This window comes from Copadichromis virginalis, linkage group LG4 (assembly GCF_057382275.1).
Source record: "Copadichromis virginalis isolate Kocher_CV1m ecotype Utaka linkage group LG4, C_Virginalis_male_GT1.1, whole genome shotgun sequence".
Classification (NCBI taxonomy): Eukaryota; Metazoa; Chordata; class Actinopteri; order Cichliformes; family Cichlidae; genus Copadichromis; species Copadichromis virginalis.
Window position 1 is genome coordinate 24,984,634 of NC_140621.1, and position 21,365 is coordinate 25,005,998.

A 21,365-nucleotide genomic window follows, 5' to 3' on the forward strand; every position below is an offset into this window, starting at 1 on the left:
ATCTTATCAATGTGTTATGTGATCTTCAATGCGTTTTTTTTCTCTTCTATTTCTGGTAGATACAGACATTTAATTTAAAGTCTTGATGTTGCATCTGTCTACATACTGTTAATTACTAACCCTAATGAGCTGTTGTGTTTTATTTTGGACTGGGTTTACACAAATGCTCACTGAATGTGTTGGCAATAAAATAAATTTTAAAAAATAAGTTGGATGTACTTAATTCATTTGTGTGGAACCTGTTGACAAAATAGATTTATGTAAAACTAATTAATAAAGCACAAGGTGGCTGAAAATATAATATTTGAATTAATCTAACTTAAATTTAACATTTTACTGCCACAAATAAGAAATGTGTTGAAGTAACTAATCTAAACTATCTAACCTGAAAATATATCATCTATGTTCATACAACATAACTTGATTTAGTTAGTCTTAAATATGTCTTGTTAATCTTAAGTAGTTTTTTTAAATTAGATGAACTAAAGATTTTTGCTTTAACATAATTCAATTTCGTGGAACCTGTTGACAAAATAATTTTAATTAAAGTCAACGTTTCATTTTTTTGAGTGTGTATTATCAAAAGCCAGGGGCCAAACAATATGCAATATGACTCAAACCGCAATCACAGCTGCTACTTAAAGGCTTGAAGGTGCTACAGGTATTAATTGCGAGTTCGAGCTTGCAGACGCGAGGGCCTTTCATTTCGAGGTGTCTAAACTCAGGTCTGTTGTGGATTTCTGTTTTTCAAGGCTGGATTGATGTGATGATAATAATAGTTTACTTCAGACTCAGCGACTCACTTGGCCCTCATCAGGTCTTGGTCTTTGAGGGCAGATCCTTGCAGATAGATGACTCTCTGGGCCCACAGGGGGACATGAAGGATCCTCCTAACTTGGACATCCATCTCCGCGGGGCAAAGGATCACCACATAGTAGTCCTACACACACAAACACATGGGAACGGGTGTTAACCTACATTATAACCTATATTTAGGTAACACTACCTGAGGAAATGCTGTCAAGCTTGCCATTGAATTGGAATTTAATTAGTTATAAATGTTTTAATGAATGAAATCCAAATTTCCAAGTACGCAAAAAAATGAAAATACATCAAATTAATTAGATCACAGCTACACTAACCACTGCATAATATATATACTGTTACATTATTGGATCCTCTTATCAAAGGAGGCAAATTAATGAAGTTGGCCTATTTAAAACTATGGAAAATGCATCTTGACGCATGCTCAATCAGCCAGGTAAGTAAATCCCTAAAAGTTGATTCAGTTCATCTGGATGTAATGTTTTTAGTTTGAGAAATGTTTTCATGGCTCATCTAACGGTGTGTTCACACCGAACGCGATGGACGCGAATAAAACGCCCCAAACGCCCCTAATTTGACGCGTGTACATTCGCGTCTCAACGCGTGTCCAAGAAAAATCCATCGCGACGCGCGTGAACCGGAAATGTGGGAGGAATGTGGGAGGGAGTTGTGCCAGACCGGTATCTTTGCAAGATGGCAGCTATCGAGCTAGCGCTTGAAGAGAGAGTCTCCCTTCTCTATGTACTGTGGAGAGCAGAGCAGCGGCGTAAAAGACGTCCTCGCCGTACCTGGGTCCATCAGGTCCTCCAGAGGCATGAGCAGTTTGGTGAGTTTCACCACTTGCTCCAGGAGCTGCGCCTGGATGACGGCCGATTCCAGCGCTATCACCGTCGGCCAGTTTGAGGACCTGCTTTCCCTCGTCGGTCCCAGCATCGCCCGCCTAGACACCAACTACAGGCGCTCAATCCCACCTGCAGAGCGCCTGTCCGTCTGCCTGAGGTTAGTAAAACTATTTAATACGGTAGTCCTTTATTGATATCTGTGCTAATATGCTAATCCATCCAGTTATACACTGCTAACATGGATGTGCTATGCTAACAGTGAATGCTGTCGGTGTTTACTGAAAGCAAACTGTGGTACAGAGACGACTCTTTATAATATTTCTAGTGATACTCAGAAGCTCTCATCAAGTCCCGATTTAATTCGATTTATGCTGTTATCAGTGTTTGCATGATAGCATGGCTGTGGTGTCACATCAATGTATGCGCTCGGTGTTTGCTGATATCAAACTGTAGCATTAGGACCACTGAGTTAACCTTTGTAGTGATACTCACTCCTTTTTATTTAGACCTGGTTTAATTCTGGGATAGTTGAATATTTGTATATAATCCCTGCAGCTGTCAGACTCTATAGCAGGGGTCACCAGCCTTTATTAAAACAGAGTTAGATAAAACTGTGAACAGTTTGGTTCATCTCTAGTTACATGGTTCTATCTTGATAAGCTGTCTTATCACAGATTAATTTTTCAAAAATATTAATGATTTAAGCAAGGAAAGGGCTACATGTCAACATACAACTCTTTATTTCTATTAATGTTTTACTTCATTCCTACCTGATTGACATGTTTAGGAATTATGAGTGATTGGCTCACTGTAGTTGTGAAAGTTGCTACCAATCAAATTATGATATGTTAAAGTTAAAACAAAACACAACTGTTTTAGATATTATCTAATATACATTTTGTAATTATCCTTATAATTACAAAAGGTTTTATGTAAGATTCATGTTTTGTGATTTAAATCTGACATCACAAAAGTATTTTGGAATTTGAATAATGTATTTTGTAACTGCAGTACACATAATACTGATTTTGAACAATTTTGTCCAGGTTCCTTGTCACCGGGACTCCTTCAGCACCAAGCGTTCAGTTTCAGAGTCGGTGTGTCCACGGTGAGCCAGATCACCCCCCAGGCAGCGACGTCCATCTGGGACTGTCTAGTGGACGACTTCATGGCTGTGCCTTCACCTGGAGACTGGCGCTCCATCACAGAGGGATTCCAGGAGCGCTGGAACTTTCCTCTGTGCTGTGCAGCTCTGGATGGGAAGCACATCCAGACAAAGGCACCCCATATATCATATAGGAGACACACACATTGATATTCACTAAATATTCATTTCATTTCTTTTTTGTGGTGCCCAAATTGATGCACCTGCTTGATTTTGTTTAAACAATTATTGCACACTTTCTGTAAATCCAGTAAACTTCTTTTCACTTCTCAAGTATCACTGTGTGTGTCTCCTGTATGATATTTAACTGACATTTTTTATTGTAACAACCAACGATTTATACAGGAAAATAATGTCTATTAACAAGGTTGCCCAAACTTCTGCATCCCACTGTATCAGTATATTTTGTCATTAGTATAATATGAAATAAATTCTACATGTGTCAAGTCGTGTGCCAACATTTGCTGTGTAGTAGAACTGAGACATTAGTCATTATAAACATTTATTTGAAATAATATTAAAATTCTCAAACAGAAAAACATTAAACATAAATATATAAAATATAAGAATTTACAGAGAGACAGGAATAAAAAGGACCAGCTGCTCTCCAGAGCAGGAACAAGGCTGAGGAGGAAATGCTCCATTGGAGACTGGTGTGGCCTCTTCAGGGACTCCAGGGTGGCCAGCTCCACCGCCGATGGACCGTCCTGGGACCCGTCCCTCATCTGCCTCGGAGCCGTCCTCCTCTGTGGGCCTGTAAAACAGCACAAAACACAAAGAAATGAGAAGGCTGCTACTAGATTTTAATTTCAACATTGGAAAAAAAAAAAAAACAATAACAGGATATAATCAGATTGGTTGTAGATATTTAGTAAAGGTGATCACAAGGGAATCCCACCGACTAAAAAGGTATCAGTGCTTGCTGTACATATCTGTGGGTGCAGCAGCAGGAGCTTAGGGACTGGGGATGCTCTGCTGCAGAATCAGTTGGTTCTATCAATACAGTATTAAATGTTAACAGGTTGGATATAATAATCGTAGAGTAGACAGTGGTCCCTCATTTATTGCAGGGGTTCTCAGAATAACTAGCCCCTGGTCACAGTTCTCACAATTGATTCTCAAAGTGCAAACCTTTGTAGATTGCAAAACGTAAAAGTATTATTATGCCGCGGTTTGTCTTCATCTGCCCGCCACTTTCGTGCGCCTTTTTCCCTCACGGTGCAGGTGTCTATTTCCGAATGAGGCTCATAGTTATGGGTGTTTTTGTGCTGTTTTTTCTATTCTATTCTATGGTTATCAAAACCAAACGTGATAAATTTGGCAAGCGCAGGAGATTTGTCAATCAGGCTGCAGAATGCAATGCTGTACTGTGCAATAAAAAATCAGCGAAAAAGCAAAGCAGTGACGGATGAACAGCGGGACCACTGTGTGCTGTTTATTAATAAACAATAAAATATATTCCTAAATGACAACATGCATAAAAGCAGAACGGTATTTGTACGTCAGTGGGAAAATAGCGGTGGCTTGCTAGCTTTTGTGCGGCTTCCCGGGTCAGTGAAAACTTTCAAAAGAGAAATGAATGAACTTACCAGGTTGCCCGATCTCTTCACATATCTTCCTCCAAGCTCGGTCCTTTTTATTCCTGTCTCGGTACTGAAAGCAGCTGGTGTCGTACAGCTCCGGGTTGTTTGCTACCGCATTGATTAGCCTTCCCCTCCATTGAAGTATGAAAGGCTTTGGCTGGATCTGCCCCTTTGACCTAGGTAACAGCACGTCACCAGGCTCCTGATTGGTTGTCGCGGCGCGATTTGACGCTGGAGTTCAGATTTTTCCAACTCGAGCGGTAGACGCGAAACGCGCGTATGCACAAAGTGCAACACAAAAACTCACGCGCGTGGTTTTATTCGCGAGTCAAACGCGCCAGACGCGCTGCACTGACGCGCGTTTCACGCGTTTTGGCGTTTTCGCGACGCAAATCTGCTTCCGAATTTTCGCGGGACCCGCAATCGCGCGTCATCGCGCCTTTCCATTGACTTTACATGTAAACCTGACGCTCTATTCGCGTCCATCGCGTTCGGTGTGAACACACCGTTAGTCTTCAGTCTCAGCTGACTGCAAGTTTCCCCGACCTTATAAACAGAACATTTGCATAGTAATTGAAACTAACACCACTGAAGGAACAATGGGCTGTGAGGTTGTTTCTCCCACTGAAAACACTATGTCCAGATGAACAGGATCAACCTTTGGGGATATGGAACTGTTTTTCCTACTTTTGTGCTAAACTGCTCAGATTTCCTTATATAGTACATCTAGAGAGTATTCACAGAGTTTCACTTGTTCCCTATTTTATACCTTAACCAACCTGGTGGATCTTGAGAGGTTCAACAAAGAAGATCGAGAGAAACTCCCCAAAGTAGCGGCGCCCGTGAATACTTTTTGGTACATGTTATTTTTTGTTGTTGTTGTTGTTGTTTTTTACATTTTGCAATATGTTCAAGCAATTTCTTTTCACTTTGTCATTGTGGAGTATTGTGTGTAAATTTGTATGGTCACCTTAGTGTGGCGAGGTGAGCTAGAAGCACTGCTTCCAGGGCAGAAAAAGCCATTAAGAATAAAGTGGACAGGTGCAAAAACTGCTTATCTCAAACAACAGAAGTGTGAATAACGCAAAGCCACCCTGGTAGAGTCCTAGATTTAGCCCCAAAACTATAGATGATATTTAGAGAGATATTTTATTCCCTTTAAACCCCACCTGTGGAGCAGACCAATCAAAATAACCCCCAAAGAAACAAATAAATATGCACACATTCATTCAAATGAATAAGATAGCGGTTTAATTTTTCCTACTGAAAAGTTCATTCTCTGCCTTAAACTCAGTCGACCTGGCACCTGGAGAGGATCATTACAGACAACAAATGTGCACACACAAGAGCCCCCAACCTCCCCCTTGTCCTACTTAAAACCATTTGGAGAGACCTGTAGCCGGGGGTGAGCGAAGAACTCATTGAGGAAGTCCATGAGGAGGTCGATCTTGAGACAGCTGACACACAGAACCACGTGTTTCTCCGTCTGTGCCCTGTAGCGGCTGTAGTTTCCTCCAGACTTCTGTCGTTCCATCCACAGAAAGGCCAGCTGCTCAAACTGCATTGAGAAAAACATCCATCACATTCAACAGATGGAAACTGGATTAAGTTAGCCTGGATACAGGGAGGAGCCAGGTGGTACATGAAAAGAAAACAATGCCTTGTACTATATAGTGTTTCCATGTGATTAGGGAGAGTGTTTGAGGGGAATTAAGACAGGTGGAAGTTAGTTCAGCATAGCGAATGAATGGAACATGATAGCGGATATTAGCATGGGAAGGCAGGGCATGGAAATAACAGTAGGCTTAAAGAGAGCTCCACAGAGAGACTTTTTTGTTGTTTTTTTTGTCTGAGCTCTGGAAAGTTGTGCGAATAAATGGGTAGTTTGAGGTTTTAACAGATGTAAGAGTGATCTACTTTCTTGCAGATTTCCACAGCAAAATAACAAGCTATTTTACACCTGACACTTCATTCAGTCTGAGGGGAGAAAAGGAGCATTTATTATCCCGTTTGTTCCCCCGGTGATTCCAGCTGGTCCAGAAAGAACTATCATGATGCAATTTTGTCTCACTCCATGTAAGCAGTTCTCCACAAAATCATGGTTGATACTGTTGTTGGTCTGAACACACATATTTTCATGATTTTTAAGTTTATCAGCCACAGTCACAATGAATCTCCGATGTTTCTGGCCATACACCTACATCTATCAGATTTCAATGGGCATATTTCATTAGTGTGCAGTTTTTCTCTATGAACTAATCATTTTGGCCCAGATAAATGTGATCACCTTTATGTTGAGATAATGTCGGCTTATTAAAGGGTAAAAGCATCATCCAGCTACAACAAATGTGTTTTATTTTGTCCTCTTTTAGACTCTATTACAAAAGTATAGTGATTTTTCTTCACGCTGGGCAATTTGAATTTTAAACAAGAGAATTGGATTAAATTTCAGACTTCTTATTTTAATGGTATTTACAATAATGATTCTTTTGAGGCTCAAAATTGCACAAAATGTCTTGGTAAGAGAGGTGGATTTGTTGTGTGTTGGGGACAGTTACAGGAAAAATCAACAGAGGAAGCAATAAGAACCAGAGCGATGGCTGAATCCTGATGTGCTCTGCGGCTCTCCTGTGCAACCTGGAGTCTGGTCATGGCAGGATCAGAGTCAGACAGAAGGACACACTCACACTCGCAGAGTGAGTGGGGGTGGAGTTGCGTTTGTGGAGAGAGGGCAAAGGGGTGGGCCAGTTTCTAAATGTCAAAGGTATTTATGGATGAAAGATAGAGTGAGGGGCCGAAGAGGATGACATGATAACCACGTCAGTAATCAACAGCATGCAAGTGCAAATTTCCCCAAAGTTGTCTTTATGGTCATGATTTGTGAAGTTATTCGCAACCATGGAGCCCTTGCTCGTGGAAACAAAACAACACAGATAAATAATAAAAATAGTGAGATCATGCTTGTGTAGGATGCAGTCCTACACCTACAGTACAGTGTGTGTCTGCTTATTTGATGCCACCAAAAACAGAGAAAAAAAGTTAGCAACAATTTGTAGCGTCATCACTTGTGTAGCAGTAGTGAGAGCGTGAGAGATTTCCTGCCCACAAAAACCTCCTAACTGCAGGTACAGTATATACACAGTGGAAATTTATCATATTTTCGCCTTCGAGTCTTTCGGGAGACAAACAGCTAGTGCAGCTTCCTCAGGGATAAAAGCTTTACACAAATATGAGAGACAACTGTTAGGATACAGAGGGACAAGTGCATTTGTCAGGGTGTTTTTATCAGTCGCTGTACAAATAGTGTGTTTGTGTGAGTGTGTGTTGGTAAAAGGTTGCTCCAATTCTCTGTCATGAGGTTCCCTCAGCGGAGCAGTTAAATGACAGGAGAGGGATTTGGGGAATTGAGTGAGTATGGAAGACACTCTTGTTGCTCTCTGAATAAAAATAGTCTTGCAAATCTATGTAGGCTGCAGTGAGTCATCACATTATTGTGTGATGGGGGGGAAACACAAAAAATATTAGTGTTAAGTAGGAAGACTTTATGTGTTGTGTACCAAGAAAAATGTTAACTTATTTCTGATGAGTTTTAGACACATCTGTGGCTAGTTTATCTCTTATTTTTTACCTCACTACAAACTGAAGGAGAGCTCGAAGCTGTTGGTCGCTTGAAAAAAAATTGATGGAGATGGACGAAATGATTTTTGCCGCCGCTGCTTTTATTTAAATTAATCTGAGTGCTGTTTAAACTTGCTCTGCACTCAAACTTTAGCGCTTTCACTTCTCACCTGGATGGGGAGCACAATGAGGGCCACAAAGATCATGATGACCACCAGGAGCTGCGAGGGCCAGATCTGTGGGGTGACATCGCCGAACCCCACTGTGGAGAAGGTGACCACGCAGAAATAGAGCGAGTCGAACAGGGTCAGGTTGTTGCCCGCTCGCTCGAGGTGTTGAATGCCGCAAATGCTGATGAGAGAATAAGAAAAAGGAGCGGGCATCGTTGAGATAGAGACTTCACACCTAAGCCATAGGCACCTGCTTCACTCGGCGAGGTATGGGCGCTCGTGGAGGGGCAATATCCACAGATAACTGTTTTTCGCGCCTGTGCCTATATGTGTGACTTTGAATGTGTGGAAATGGGAGTGAATGCACGCCCGAGTGCATTTATCGAACATGGTATACTTTAAAATGAATAGGTGTGCGACTCCTGGCTGGGCATAATATCATAATTTTTAAGGGACAGATGAGTCAAGAGGCAAATGTCAAACCCGGAAATGGTCGGAGATACTGTGTGAATGAACTTCTGGATTAGCTCAGGCTTTCACACCAGCAAGCTGCCACATCCTCCAGTGCACTGAAGAAATTGCCAGTTGTCATCTCAGAGCTCTATCTCACTCTTACAGTTACCGATTACCTTTCTGCTCTCTGCCTTTCGCTCTCTTAGCTCCAGTGGCTGCATTTTTCATTCTCCTCTCGCTCTCTCTCTCTCTCTTTTTTTTTGCCTTTGCATGTATCACACTAATGGTCGTCAATCTCGCCCTCTTTTCCTTTCTCACTCCATCCATGGCCGCGACACCGTTCACTTCCCACTCAACCTCTATCTAATGTCCTTTTTTTGCCTGTGTTTTTTTGGCCCCGGCTCTCAGTGTAATGTGAGCAGTAAGGGTACGCACCACGTAAACATGAGACAGACCAGTGTGCTGATAAGTATCACCACCTGGTTAAACATGGCTGAGTGCGTCCGCTGGATCGCCCTGTGGAGATCGTTCTGCAGAGAGATGGTGAGACAGATAGGAGTCAATGTATGCAAATGACAACAAGCTAAGTGCTGCATTGTGCAAGTGTAAAACGAGGATGAAATGTAGCTGATGGACAGCAGGACAACTTTAAATGAAAAAAAAAAGCAGGAATATTGAAATGCACTAAAAATGAGATAGGCATTGCCAATTGCTGGAATATAAAAAGCAGCAGGAGAGGGAGGTTACCAAATAATGTGAAGCAGCCTTAGTTAGCTGGATGTCATTGGACTGACTGAGGGAGGGAATGTTAAGTGCCTCAGGAAATAAAATCCATGTTATTATTATAAAGGTTTTCTGACTGATTTACCTTTGTAGGAGAGTGTTTAAGATAAAACTGGTGAGCTGAAATGGGAAACAGAGGGGGGCAATTGCATGCCAACAAAATAGCATAATAGAGATGCTGAGATGAAAAAAAATGGACAGGGACATTGCGCTCCACTTACTATCATGTTCTCCAAAGCATGCTTGGCCAGCCAGCAATTTAAAAAGACAGGGATGAAGAGATTTCTGAAGGATGGCAAAATCACCTGTCGAGAGAAAAAGAAATGCTTAGGCTTACTTAGCTCTTATCGCTCTGTTTTCATATGTTACACAATCATGGTCTCTGGCAGTAAAGGGGGTTCTGTGCATCTTGGGATATCCTCACGGTTTCAGGTACTGGATAGTGATGTGTGATTTTTTTTTCATAGGTGGGTGGGACTACAGTGCTTGAAGCCCAAAACAAATGGCTGCCTGCAGAGACTCCCCGTGCCGTCAGTGCTCAGTAATGCGTATCCTTCCACTTACAGTGATCATGAAGGGAACAGCGCTGATCATCTCCAGAATGAAAGGGACACGTAGTACCTGCTCCCAAACGTTGCCCTGGAAACACAAACCACACACAGGGGTCAGGAAACTCCATTGTCTTGGCGACCTTAGGAGATTAACACATAACAGGCCCAGTTACCACAAAGTGCAGGGGAACAAATTGATGAGCTTTTGCACCATACAATAAATCGGGGTGTGTGTTAGGGTTGTATGACTGTCTTTTGAGGAAGGAAGCAGCATTACTCAGTTTCCACTAAGCCTTTCTGCTCAATTAAGATGTCAGCCATAGCTGTTTTTATGTCTCTCCCGCCTGCATATGGCTGACCTGAATCTGACTAGTGTAGGTGGACAGGCATAGGCTATGTCCACAAGAATCAGTCAGCTCTAAATGCTAAGGTCTCTAGCCTCCAGAGCAATCTGCAGAGAGAGCGCCTTATAAGCTTATAGTTTCAGATCCAGACACACATTGATGAATTGCCTTCCCTCTGCCTGGAGAAGGGCGGTCCTCCCCAAAAGTGCTTCAAATGTGTCCATAACAGGACAATGCTGAGGAAGCCTCAAGGAGCTCTGAGGTTCTTTCCAAATGCAAGAGCAAAGGAGCAGCATCAAAGGAGAACAAAAAATGTCAATTTATTAGAGTGTACCTAGAAAATCTGCTTTTGGTTCTCTAAAAGAGATTCCTGTTTCAGGGACTACCCTAAACAGCAATGACATAAAAACAAAACAAAACAAAAAACTAGAGTGGTGGTGAAAAAGACTTCTCCTTCGATAGGTCACATTAACTCACCAGAAATGACTACAACCCAGAATTTGACACAAACAAACAACTGAGCAGGAGATGAGGTTTGCTGCTTCCAGCTGGTGATTCTTGGTTTGTTTTATACCTGCAGATGTCAGACAGTGGCAGGGTACATCCGTGCACATTTCCAAGGTGAGAGTTGTGCCAATTAATGCATGTTGCACAACAGCAGTAATTGAATTAATTACTCATTGCTCAATTATACCATAAATGGAAACTACTCAATCTACCAGCAAAACAGGTATAGCATTAGTTCAAGCAGGGTATGACGTCACTGAGGAGGTAGATCAGGTGGTCTACTAATTGGAAGGTTGGTGGTTTGATCTGCTCACAATGCATTCATAAGAGTGTGAATTTACTTCAATAGAATTCAAATTAATTTGATTTATATAGTGCCAAATCACAACAACAGTTGCCTCAAGGCACTTTATACTGTAAGGTAAAGAGTCTAAAATAACAGAAAGAAAACCCCAACAATCAGGCGGCCCCCTATGAGGCAGCACTTGGCAACAGTGGAAAAGAAAAACTCCCTGTAATGAGGAAGAAACCTCCAGCAGAGTCAGGCTCAGGGAGGTGCAGCAAATGATTGGGGTTGAAGGGAGGAGACACACTGTGGAGGACAGACACAGCTTAATAATAACTGATGATTAAAGGCAGAGTGATGTAAAATGTTCAAAAGAGTCCTTGCATAAACGTTTGTGTAAATGGGTCAGTGAGACAAGTTATATAAAGTGCTTCAAGCGTTCAAGTAGTAGTAGTAGTAGTAGTAGTAGTAGTAGCATAGAAAACAGTTCATTTACCATATTATTTTCTACATCCGGGGAATATCTCATAGAGGGTGCCACGCCATAGTTGCTGTTCATCTGAAAGCCACTTTGCAACCCACCTCAAATCACAGATCCTCCTTTCGTGTTGCTTCTGACTGTGACTATGTGACTGTGACTTTTAGCAAATGGACATTGACTACATGGAGTTTTTTGCCCCCACCTTAGCATTTAGGGGCAGCAGGAAAGCTCCCAAAGCAGAGCTGTGGCACCCAAATAAAATTACAGCAGGTGTAAATAATATTCATTTGAGGACATTTTATCAATTGAGATAATCTTGTTTAATCCACTAAAGAGATTTTAGGTGCCAAAGAAGGTCACAGTTTGTAAGCTTCAGCTTCATTTTTTAAAAATTAATGTAAAAATGATCTATGGTTGAAAGACAGAATACCATCACTTCAACTTTAATAGCACAGCAGAAATGTCCAGTGGACAGTCACCACCATCAAGCATCAGAAATCCATCCAAATCCCCCACATACACCACCACAAACAGGCTGGCCAATGGGGTCGTGTGAGTGGCTCACCTTGTAGCTGAGATACACGAGTAACATAGTTTCCGAAAAGCTGATGAAAGCCACAAGCACCTGCAAAAACAGAGAGCGAGAGAGAGAGTAATGTGGAGAAACAGACAGAGGGAGAGCAGACACAGAAATTAGGAGTCGCAGAGATGGGGAGCGTGGGTGGAATCAGTGGGTGTGCTGATGTTTGAGCTTCAGAAGGAACAGGTTTAAGTGAAGCAAGAGACAGCCTGGTGTCTGATGTACATTTATATGTATGTGTGGGTAACCACATTGTAACTGTAAATATATGTCAAGTAAGAATGAGCTGAAATAATGTGACCTAAATTGAATTGGCAATAAGCCGTTAAAGCATACGCAGATATTTTGACTTCTGTGCATTCGTGCATGCAGAAGTGATCAGACACAAAAATGGAGGCCTTGTTTACATGGGAATGTTACAGATGTATCTAACCTGCAGTGCCCACAGCGGTAGAGGTCTGTCAACCCAGATGATCAGCTTCCTGCAGAGGTGGGAAAAAAAGGGAAGAATGCAAAGTGGAGGAGACAGATGTCACAAAGAAAGAGAAAAAAAAACAGGCAGACAATGTTAAAATTACACTAGACTAATTCAACTGTGCTGATAATACTGTATAATCATCATAACTGGATAATTATCATATTGTATGAGGTTAAAGGAAAGTAACCCCCCACTCCCCCAGAGGAAAAAAAAAGAACCTGGGCTTAAGGCTGCTTGGCACGATGCTACAAGTCTACTGCCTGGAGCAGGAGGTGGCCCATCCCTTTCCTGAGCTCACTGAGTCAGGCTCCTTATTCATTTGGCGCCAGAGCTTAGCCAATGTCATCAGCCACCAATTAGATCAATAGGTCCCTGAGCAGGAGACAGGGCAAGGCCCCAGGTCCAAACACACCTTCTGGATTCTCTCTCTGCTCCTGTATATTAGATACTCTGTCTTCACTAGATCACTGTTGATTAGGCTGCACAGGCACTGCGTGCATATTATGTTGGCAGGTAATCCATACAGCTGAATCGTGATAAACGAAGGTGGATCAGTAATGTTTAATATCAACATTGTGGATTGCATCAGTTAAGCAAAGTCGCATTGATTGCATTATACAACATTTCCGGCCGGAGAGCTGGTGTCGTGGATCAAAGTATCCCAGGATGGTTTCATGGTCCTATTCTGCAGGCTAAAGCCATCACTCCTAATTAAAGCCTTGCATGCTTACCAGTCAAACTCACTCCATGGACGGGATGACGTGTTTTGTTTGGTGCAGTTAACTCCGCTCACACTGCAGGGGGTAAAACCACATGAACAGCATGAATAAGACGTCTTCATCCCAGCAGCTTTCATCAAAACTGGACTGAGCCACTAAACGGTTCAGTTTCCAGACTTGTTTTTCTCTTCCTCCATAAAGTTACGGGATACTTTATACACACACACATACACACTGCTGTCCCCTCTATTGACTTGTTGCTTTTGCTCCTGCTATCAGAGAACCTTCTTTTACCCAGTTGAGCCATCGTTCACGCCATATTGCTCACCAGTCCTGTCTTTGCTCTTGCGGGTTGTCCAGCAGGACTCGGACGATGTAGAGGAGGCAGCTCAGCACTTTTAGAGAAAAGTTGAACATTCGCACTCGCAGACCTGCAGTTCGAAAAAGAAATAGTCAGCAAGTCAAAGACAACACCAATACGGCAGAATTTATGAAGATACAATTTATTCAATGCTATCAATATCCTTGATGCATGATTTAAAAATGTGACACCGAATAAAGCTCTGCAGGATTCTTTTAAGCAGTGCAGTGCTCTTTGAATCTGTTATGATTAAAGCTTCAATGAAGACATGACACAAATTCTTAAGAAATAAATCCTCTGGGCAACTAGGAGTATTTCATATACCACTAATTATCACTACCAGAAAGCTTGAAAGTCCTTCTGAAAGTTGATTCATCTCATCTTTTCAATGTGCATTTCTGGCCAGGACTAACAATGCTTGGCCTAATGTAGCTGAAGTGCACGCGTGTAGTATATTGCCTAACTAGTAAACAACCCCTTGATAATTCACAATAAGCCAATTACCTCCCCCCCAAAAAGCAACTTGTGTATTCAGTAGAAATGTAGAAATATTAATATTACTGTACACCATCCTTGTAAATGAGCACACTGATAATCAAACCCGCTACACAGACTTTTAAGCAGGCACAGAGAGTGGACAAGTTGAATGTGCTGCCATTCTTGCTCTGCAAGAATGGCAGCACACCACACATTAAAACGAAACACGTGTTCAGCTGAACAAGTGGTTTAAAAAAGAAGACAGCAGACAAGAAATTCACTCAACCAGGGAAAGCGTGATCCCGAACACGGGCAACTTACTGGATCTTTGGTTTTTGATGAAGAACAGCTTGAGGCGCTCCTTAAAAGTGTTCTCGTTCACATAAAACTCCACCTGCACCCTAAGAGAGGTGATGGAGAGATGGGCAGAGTCAGTAATAGGCAAATGGAGATAACGACGGTACAAGAGAACCCAGAGGAAAAGTACTAGGAAACTGCTTCAGGTGACTGAGGAAATAAAATAGCTGGAGTCAAGTCATGAGACAGATGAGAGGAAGCGAGTGAAGTGCTATGAGATAAAACAGGGTAAAGGTGATGAAGAAAAACAACACAATTGAACAAATTCGACATAGAAAGGGTGATAATGATTATGTGACCACGGAAAAGTATGTAAATAAGATGCTGTGGACTGCTGCATTAAAGACTAATGGGTTTTGGAGGAAATGGTGTTCCTGCTTGTCCGCCTGCCCATAGGCCCAGACAGCTGCAGTCACTCTCGTTATCTCCACTGATTAAATATAGAGCAACAAATTACTTCCCTCTGATGTTTCTGCTGAACATGGGAGGCCATAATTACTGCTCTTTCTCCCTTTTCATTCTGGCACCCTCCTGTTAGAGGGGCCCGCACGCACACACATTACTGTACACACATGGCCCTGAAACACACACCTGCAACTGGGTCATTAGTATTATTAGACCATTCATGTGGCCATCTGACATGGATTCTTGTGGAGAGATATGATGAAGAGCCACTCTTCAGACACCTCTTACATGTGTACAGACACATAATCAGGCACTGTCACACATAGACTGTATTTCCTGTCTGACCACCTCGGGGGAGAATTCTCAGTAGCTCCCCTTTCATCCTATGGAGGGAAGAGTGGATGACTCAGGTCGAGGATAAAAACGCCAGGCCCGGCACGCCGGTGGTCTCACACAACACAGGCAGATGAAAGAGAGGCAGAACAACTGTGGTCTATTCTCCTGTCTGCAGGAAGAGGAAGAGGTGACGGCATTGGTGGCGGTGGTTGAAGAGGTTGTGGGGGAGCCTTCCCGGGGTTCCAGAGTGACGTTATACCACCATGAGGTGCACACAAATCAAGATAAAACTACACACCTTCCCAGCAAGGGGGGAGGGGGGGGGGCGGGGCGGGCGCTTGTTGGGGTGGGGTGTAATTGTCGTCTCTGTTACTATGGCAACGCAGAATTCAGTGTCTTTTTCCTTGCCTCTCTTATGAGCACATGTGAGCAAACACACACTTGTGGAAAGTGTTCAGCCACCGGAGCTGATGGCCCCGCTGCAACTTGTCGACGGTTCCCTGCGCTCTGAGCAGATTGCTGACAATAATGCTTTCACACACATGATGAAAAACACACAAAAATAATAGAAATCCAGATGAGCACGGGCTCGCGAAAGCCCAGAGATGTGCAACGGCACCGTATTGTTTGCAATATGGATACTGTCTCCCCCTGTGGAGTCAAACTCAGTGTAGTTAGTTAATTAAACTTTAGTCAACAGTTAGTTTTACTGTTGAAAAAAATAAAAAAAAAACAAAAAACAGTTAGTTTTACAAATTATAACATGTTTACTCTTCGTTAGTAATGTTACAATTTACGATATTATGTAGTGAGAGTTCAACACTGTGTATTTTTTAATGATTACAATGCTATTGTAATTTTCTAGTAAAGGTTTTACTGTATTATAAGTGTATCCTGTCTAACTCCTCAAAGGTGGACACTTGGGCACGGCACTGTTGGCATCGTATTTCAATTTACTGGGTCCACTTGAGCATCAAAGTCTTTTTCCTAAACCACAGACAAGTTGTTTTAGTTTGTAAATCTAAATGGTGAGTGAAAATGAAACTAATTAGTATGTAAAAAAAAAAAAAAAGTACATTAACTGCTATCTAGAATTTTTGGATGTAGACTGCTGCCTCCACCCATTAGCCAACTTACATTCTCTTTAAAACTCTGGGAGGTGCGTGTCGTCATGATAAAAAAGTACCCTAGCTCCACATTTTGGACAAAAATGAAAGAACCAATCTCGATAAAAATATGTAACCAGTTTTCAGAGTATATTATTTTTTTTGTCCTGTGATTGGCACTGACTGGAAAAACAATCCAAAGCTCAGCAAGTAACTAATAATTATTTAAGAAATGCAAATTTATATTTAAAAATCTATTATAAAGTGTAATTAAAGTGTAATTAACATAACATATTCCACATTATTAACAATGGCTACTATAAAGTGTTAGACTGGATAATTCAGCTGTACATGTGTTTAGTGACAATAAAAGGCATTCTATTCTACAATAACCTTATTTGTGGTTAAAGTTTTATATCCAGTGTCAGGTCACATTACTGTGCACTTTGCCATCTTTTAAGGGTCACTTTTAGTATTTCCAGTCAGCTAGTGTTGGCAGGTCTGGTGGACCCACTGCATTTTCGTGTTAAATCAATACACCCCTTAACAACAATTTATGTAAAAAACAAACAAACAAACAAAAAAACTAACAGATGTTTATTTTATTAGTGGTTAATATTTGGAATTTGCCTCAGTTAGATAACATTTATGAATAAAAGTGCTGTTCTTTTTTTTTTTTTGATAAAATGTTTTAGAAACTGAAAAAATAATCCTGACCTAACCATCCTAACAGGTAGGGAAAAAAACGTGTTGATCTTGAACAAGTATAATTAAAGGAAGGGTTCTTAGCCCTACTGAAATTTATTTCTTTGAAATAAATTAGAAGTGAATCATGTTCATGCCATATTACATATTAGTCCCAACAATGAATAAATGATAAATACTGATCGATAAGTAACAACTCAGGCAAAGCTATTTATTTATTGTGTCCCACCACCAATTTGCAGCAGGGACAAAGCGTGACAAACTACAGATGGTTTCTGCAGACATACAGCAGGCCATGTAGAAGGAGGACAGAGTGTGGACAAAGGTACACGGAATCAGTGTAGTCCCGAAAACCACACGTGTAGTGTCAATGTGTGTGTATAAAGTCATTGAAAGAGTTTTATTTTATACGTTTGTCACAGGAAATGAGCCAAAAACAAGAAGTCTGAGGTTCAAAATGGTAATAAATTGTGTCATTTTTCCTTTTGGTAAACAATGAAAACAGGTTTACCGGAACTAAACATGAGACACGGGTTAATTAAAATTGGTCAAACAGCATCTAAGACACTTTCTGCATTGCTTTCATATTTCAAAAGTAACCTTTCTGATTATGTCTAAAGCTACACTATATTCTAGTAAACATCAGCTCCTCTTACATTCTTGAGTGGGGCTTCTTTTGAAAAGCTCCACTGTGCCAAGTTCCTGGTTATCATCCTCATAACAAAAAAGGTAAACACTCAAATTTTTACTTTCCCTTGAACTTATCTGGCCTTTTACAACCACATACATCTCAGGCTGCACTTTAAGATCTGACGGTGACAGTGTTTTGCTCTCCTGCGCCAAAACATTTTTATCGCCTGTTTGTTCTCATCTTAGGACAATTTAGGTGACATACGTTCTTAAATCCTGCCATCTGAGTATTTATTCATTCCAGAAAGTCCTCAAAGCCTCTTCATATTTTGTGAGACGACAAGAGGATAATTTCAGAGGTCATTCTAGCCTTGATGTATTTCTCTAAGCAGAAGCTTTTCCACTTGAGTGTACAATAGAGGATGAAAAGTAAAGTGGAAATATAGCCCAATAAAGACTTGAGCCGTAGGATAGATTGAAAGTCGGGAACTTTAATCTAAGGGGAAGGTGGAGGAGAAAAACATATTAAAAACTCATAAAGAGCATTATTTCAAAACAAAAGACAAGCAATCACATCACGATGATACCCCTGGGCAATAGCCTCGTTCCCGCCCCAAGGCCTTCTAAAAAAGTGAAATGAAAATAAACGATTAGATAATTGTGGGGGAAAACTGGTTTGGCTCATGTTGTGCAGAAAATAACATATGTCACTGAACTGGGGAACAGCGAGATTCATCATGAGGGAGAAACTCCCATAGAGGTCCTCTCCTCTCACTCTCTGCTCTGACGCTCCTTCAATAACGTTGATTGATCAAGCTAATTATTTACAACCTGCGAAAATTATCTTTTGGAGTAAAACTAACAGCTTTAACAGCTGGAAACAAGAGCACGTGACTAAAGAAGCATTACAAAAACGAGCCTGGAGAGATTTCACATTTGCATGGACGTGTGTGACGGGGAGGCAGAGGGAGAGAGGGAGGACTGAAATACAGACAGATAAATGTAGTTAAACAGACGCAGACAGATGGACAGACAGACAGAAGGGGACATGCGGAGGAGGATCTCTGAGAAACAGAGAGAGAGAGAGAGAGAGAGAGAGAGAGAGAGAGAGAGAGAGAGAGAGAGAGAGAGAGAGAGAGCTGAACCTCGTTCTCCTGCTGCTTCCACCCATGCCTGCGCTCCATAATGACACAGCATTGGCCGTCTAATGACACAGTGGAAGAGACTAAAGAAACCCAAATCTATGCGCACAAAGCAGCACAACATAGGCTCATTACGACCTCCACACTAAAACTCTGAAATAATAGTCATACCAGTGACAGAGAACAAGCAGGAAAATAAAGTAATCGAGGCAAAGATTCTATCAGGGAAATCAAAGCTTGTTATGTTTAATGAATGAAAAGATGATGCCTTTGGAAAATTAAGTCCAAAGAAAATATTAAAATGTGCTTTAATACACGAGAGGGGGAGTTTTTCATTGGAATACACATAAAAAAAAATTACACTAGCTGCTTGCAATGAAAGTCAATAACATATAATGACATTTATACACTCGTCCGACACTTTATTAGGTACACCATGATAGTAACCGTTTGAACCTCCTTTTGTTTAAATTCTTCCCAGCACAGATTCAGCAAGATGCTGGAAACATTCATCAGATATTTATTCCCATATTGACATGTAGCACCACACAACTGCTGCACATCCATGATAGAATTTCCTGTTCTACTACCATACACTGTGCATTTACCCATTGCAACACATCCCAATGGTGGTCTGCTGGATTGAGCTCTGGTGACTGTAGAGGCTGTTACCAATTAGAGATGATTTCATGTTATACTGTTGGAATAACATGTCATAATGTGGTCATAATTCATTCAGACCTGAAAACATTTTTCCAATTTTGAGGACCACTTTTGTGAATTGGAGCTTCGGTTTCCTGTTCTTAGCTGAAACCCTGGCACTGGGTGTGGTCTTATGCTGTTGTAGCCCATATGCTTCAGCGTGTGTGCATTCAGAGATGCTGCTCTGTATACTTTGGTTTTAAATTGTGTGTATTTGAGTTACGATTGCCTTTCTATCACCTCAAAGCTGTCTGGCTTTTCTCCTCTGATCTCTGGCAACAATAAGGTATTTTCACCCAGAGCATTGTACCTCGCAGGATATTATCTCTACTTTAGACTCATTCTCTGTAAATCCTAAAGATGGTTGTGTAGGAACTTCCCCATAAATCAGCAGTTTCTGAACTCTTTATAACAGCTCACCTGGCACCAAAAAACTTGCCAAATTCAAAGTTACTTAAATTGACTTTCTTTGAATATTAGCAGGCTGTCTTGAGCACGTTTATAGGCCTCAGTAGATTAAGATGTTGTCATGTGATTGGCTGATTATATAGTGTGTATAGAATGCACATCTACCTCATATAAAGTTAGTCTTACAGTAAAACATCGGACAGTATCAAGGATTGGAGTACTCTGCCAGGCATTTTAAAGAAGAAAAACTCCATTGCTGCATTTATTATCTGGATTTGGAATCGCCCAGACTGGAAGTTACTAGAATATTGGAAACATCACCAAGGCTACATGAAACAGCTGGAGAATAGACGAGCTGATGCTGCTACATTGCAAGCCCCAATCCGAGCAGCAGTGAGGAAACATCCACCTGCTGATGTGACCGACCAACGCTCGGCTGGAAAATCTGTTTGAAAACTCAAACAGGACGACAGCAACTATTTGCTCCTCTTGTCACATGCCAACATGCCCTGAGCAATGCATGTGGCAACTGTATGCTAGAGCTGCCTGTAGTGTATGTTTAGCTTTGGCTAATTTTAGTTGTTTGTTCAGTCCCTGCACAATGAAAAAAAGCCCTTTGTCAGAGATTCTGCTCATAATCCTTTATTGACAGAATTTCAAATAAGTAAGCAAATAATGTTTCCTTAAAATGACTGAAAACTAAGTGACACCAGGATAATAAGTAATACAGTGGATTGTGCTTCGGATTAAAAAAGAAAGTATAGATTTCAGTTTTGCAATAATAAAGCTCTAAGAAATCCCCAGGAAGACTCCAGCCAGTTAGATATGTTAGTAGGATGAGGGTTAAAGCTGCACCTAAATATTAAAAAAGCCAAACATCCCAGCATCTCAACAAGCTGCTGAGTTTTGCAGAAGAGATTTGAAACCTCAAGAGTCCCATTTTCCTGCTTAAAAAAAGGTTAAATAAGTATAAAAAGGAAAGAGCTTTCCAGAACAATGAGAGCTCATGCTAGGATAACATGGGTTATCTCATGTTGTGGAGTCCCACCAGACTGAGAACAAGCTGTCATTAAAGCAATGGGTGGAAGGGTGGAAACTAGATATTCTGTAGTTCACAGACTTTTTTTTTTTTCCACAGTCAAATCTTTCCTCAAATTGTCAAGCTGATATTCCAGCGATTATAATCAGTCTTATTATACCACATTTTTTCTCCCTACTGTAAGGACTATGGCTACCAGCGCACACGAGAGACTGTGAGTCACACCTTTTCACAGCAGACTCCAATCTGCGCATGAATTAAATGAGTAAATAATGATCATTTTCAATGGCAGTGATAATACTCCTGCTAAGT

At 41.2% G+C, this 21,365-nt stretch overlaps 2 protein-coding genes and 1 long non-coding RNA gene across 3 annotated transcripts in view; 1 reads left to right on the forward strand and 2 right to left on the reverse strand.

The window, feature by feature from the left end:
- kcnt2b (potassium sodium-activated channel subfamily T member 2b) overlaps window positions 1-21,365 on the reverse strand; it is a 49,767-nt gene that overhangs the window by 19,630 nt on the left and 8,772 nt on the right. The window contains exons 2-12 of the mRNA XM_085454436.1: window positions 14,545-14,624; window positions 13,714-13,816; window positions 13,398-13,460; window positions 12,622-12,670; window positions 12,174-12,233; window positions 10,004-10,078; window positions 9,661-9,744; window positions 9,092-9,186; window positions 8,204-8,384; window positions 5,809-5,973; window positions 804-940 (exon numbers count right to left, since the gene is read on the reverse strand). Of these exons, the coding sequence (XP_085310562.1) occupies window positions 804-940; window positions 5,809-5,973; window positions 8,204-8,384; window positions 9,092-9,186; window positions 9,661-9,744; window positions 10,004-10,078; window positions 12,174-12,233; window positions 12,622-12,670; window positions 13,398-13,460; window positions 13,714-13,816; window positions 14,545-14,624 (1,092 nt within the window). The remainder of the gene's footprint in view (window positions 1-803; window positions 941-5,808; window positions 5,974-8,203; window positions 8,385-9,091; window positions 9,187-9,660; window positions 9,745-10,003; window positions 10,079-12,173; window positions 12,234-12,621; window positions 12,671-13,397; window positions 13,461-13,713; window positions 13,817-14,544; window positions 14,625-21,365) is intronic.
- Window positions 1,346-3,278, forward strand: LOC146711556 (uncharacterized). Its single transcript, XM_085454435.1, has 2 exons — window positions 1,346-1,824; window positions 2,714-3,278. Exons 1-2 carry the CDS (start codon window positions 1,565-1,567, stop codon window positions 2,964-2,966), a joined length of 513 nt encoding a protein of 170 aa, XP_085310561.1. The 5' UTR covers window positions 1,346-1,564; the 3' UTR covers window positions 2,967-3,278.
- On the reverse strand, window positions 3,322-4,921 carry LOC146711557 (uncharacterized). Its single transcript, XR_014920179.1, has 2 exons — window positions 4,422-4,921; window positions 3,322-3,586 (listed from the first exon to the last, which is right to left on the reverse strand). It is a non-coding gene; the product is annotated as an uncharacterized LOC146711557 (long non-coding RNA).

Coding starts and splice junctions, on each gene's coding strand:
- LOC146711556 (XM_085454435.1), top strand. CDS start 1,565: ATGTACTGTGGAGAGCAGAGCAGCGGCGTAAAAGACGTCCTCGCCGTA. Junction 1,825..2,713: donor CGCCTGTCCGTCTGCCTGAG/GTTAGTAAAACT, acceptor AATTTTGTCCAG/GTTCCTTGTCACCGGGACTC.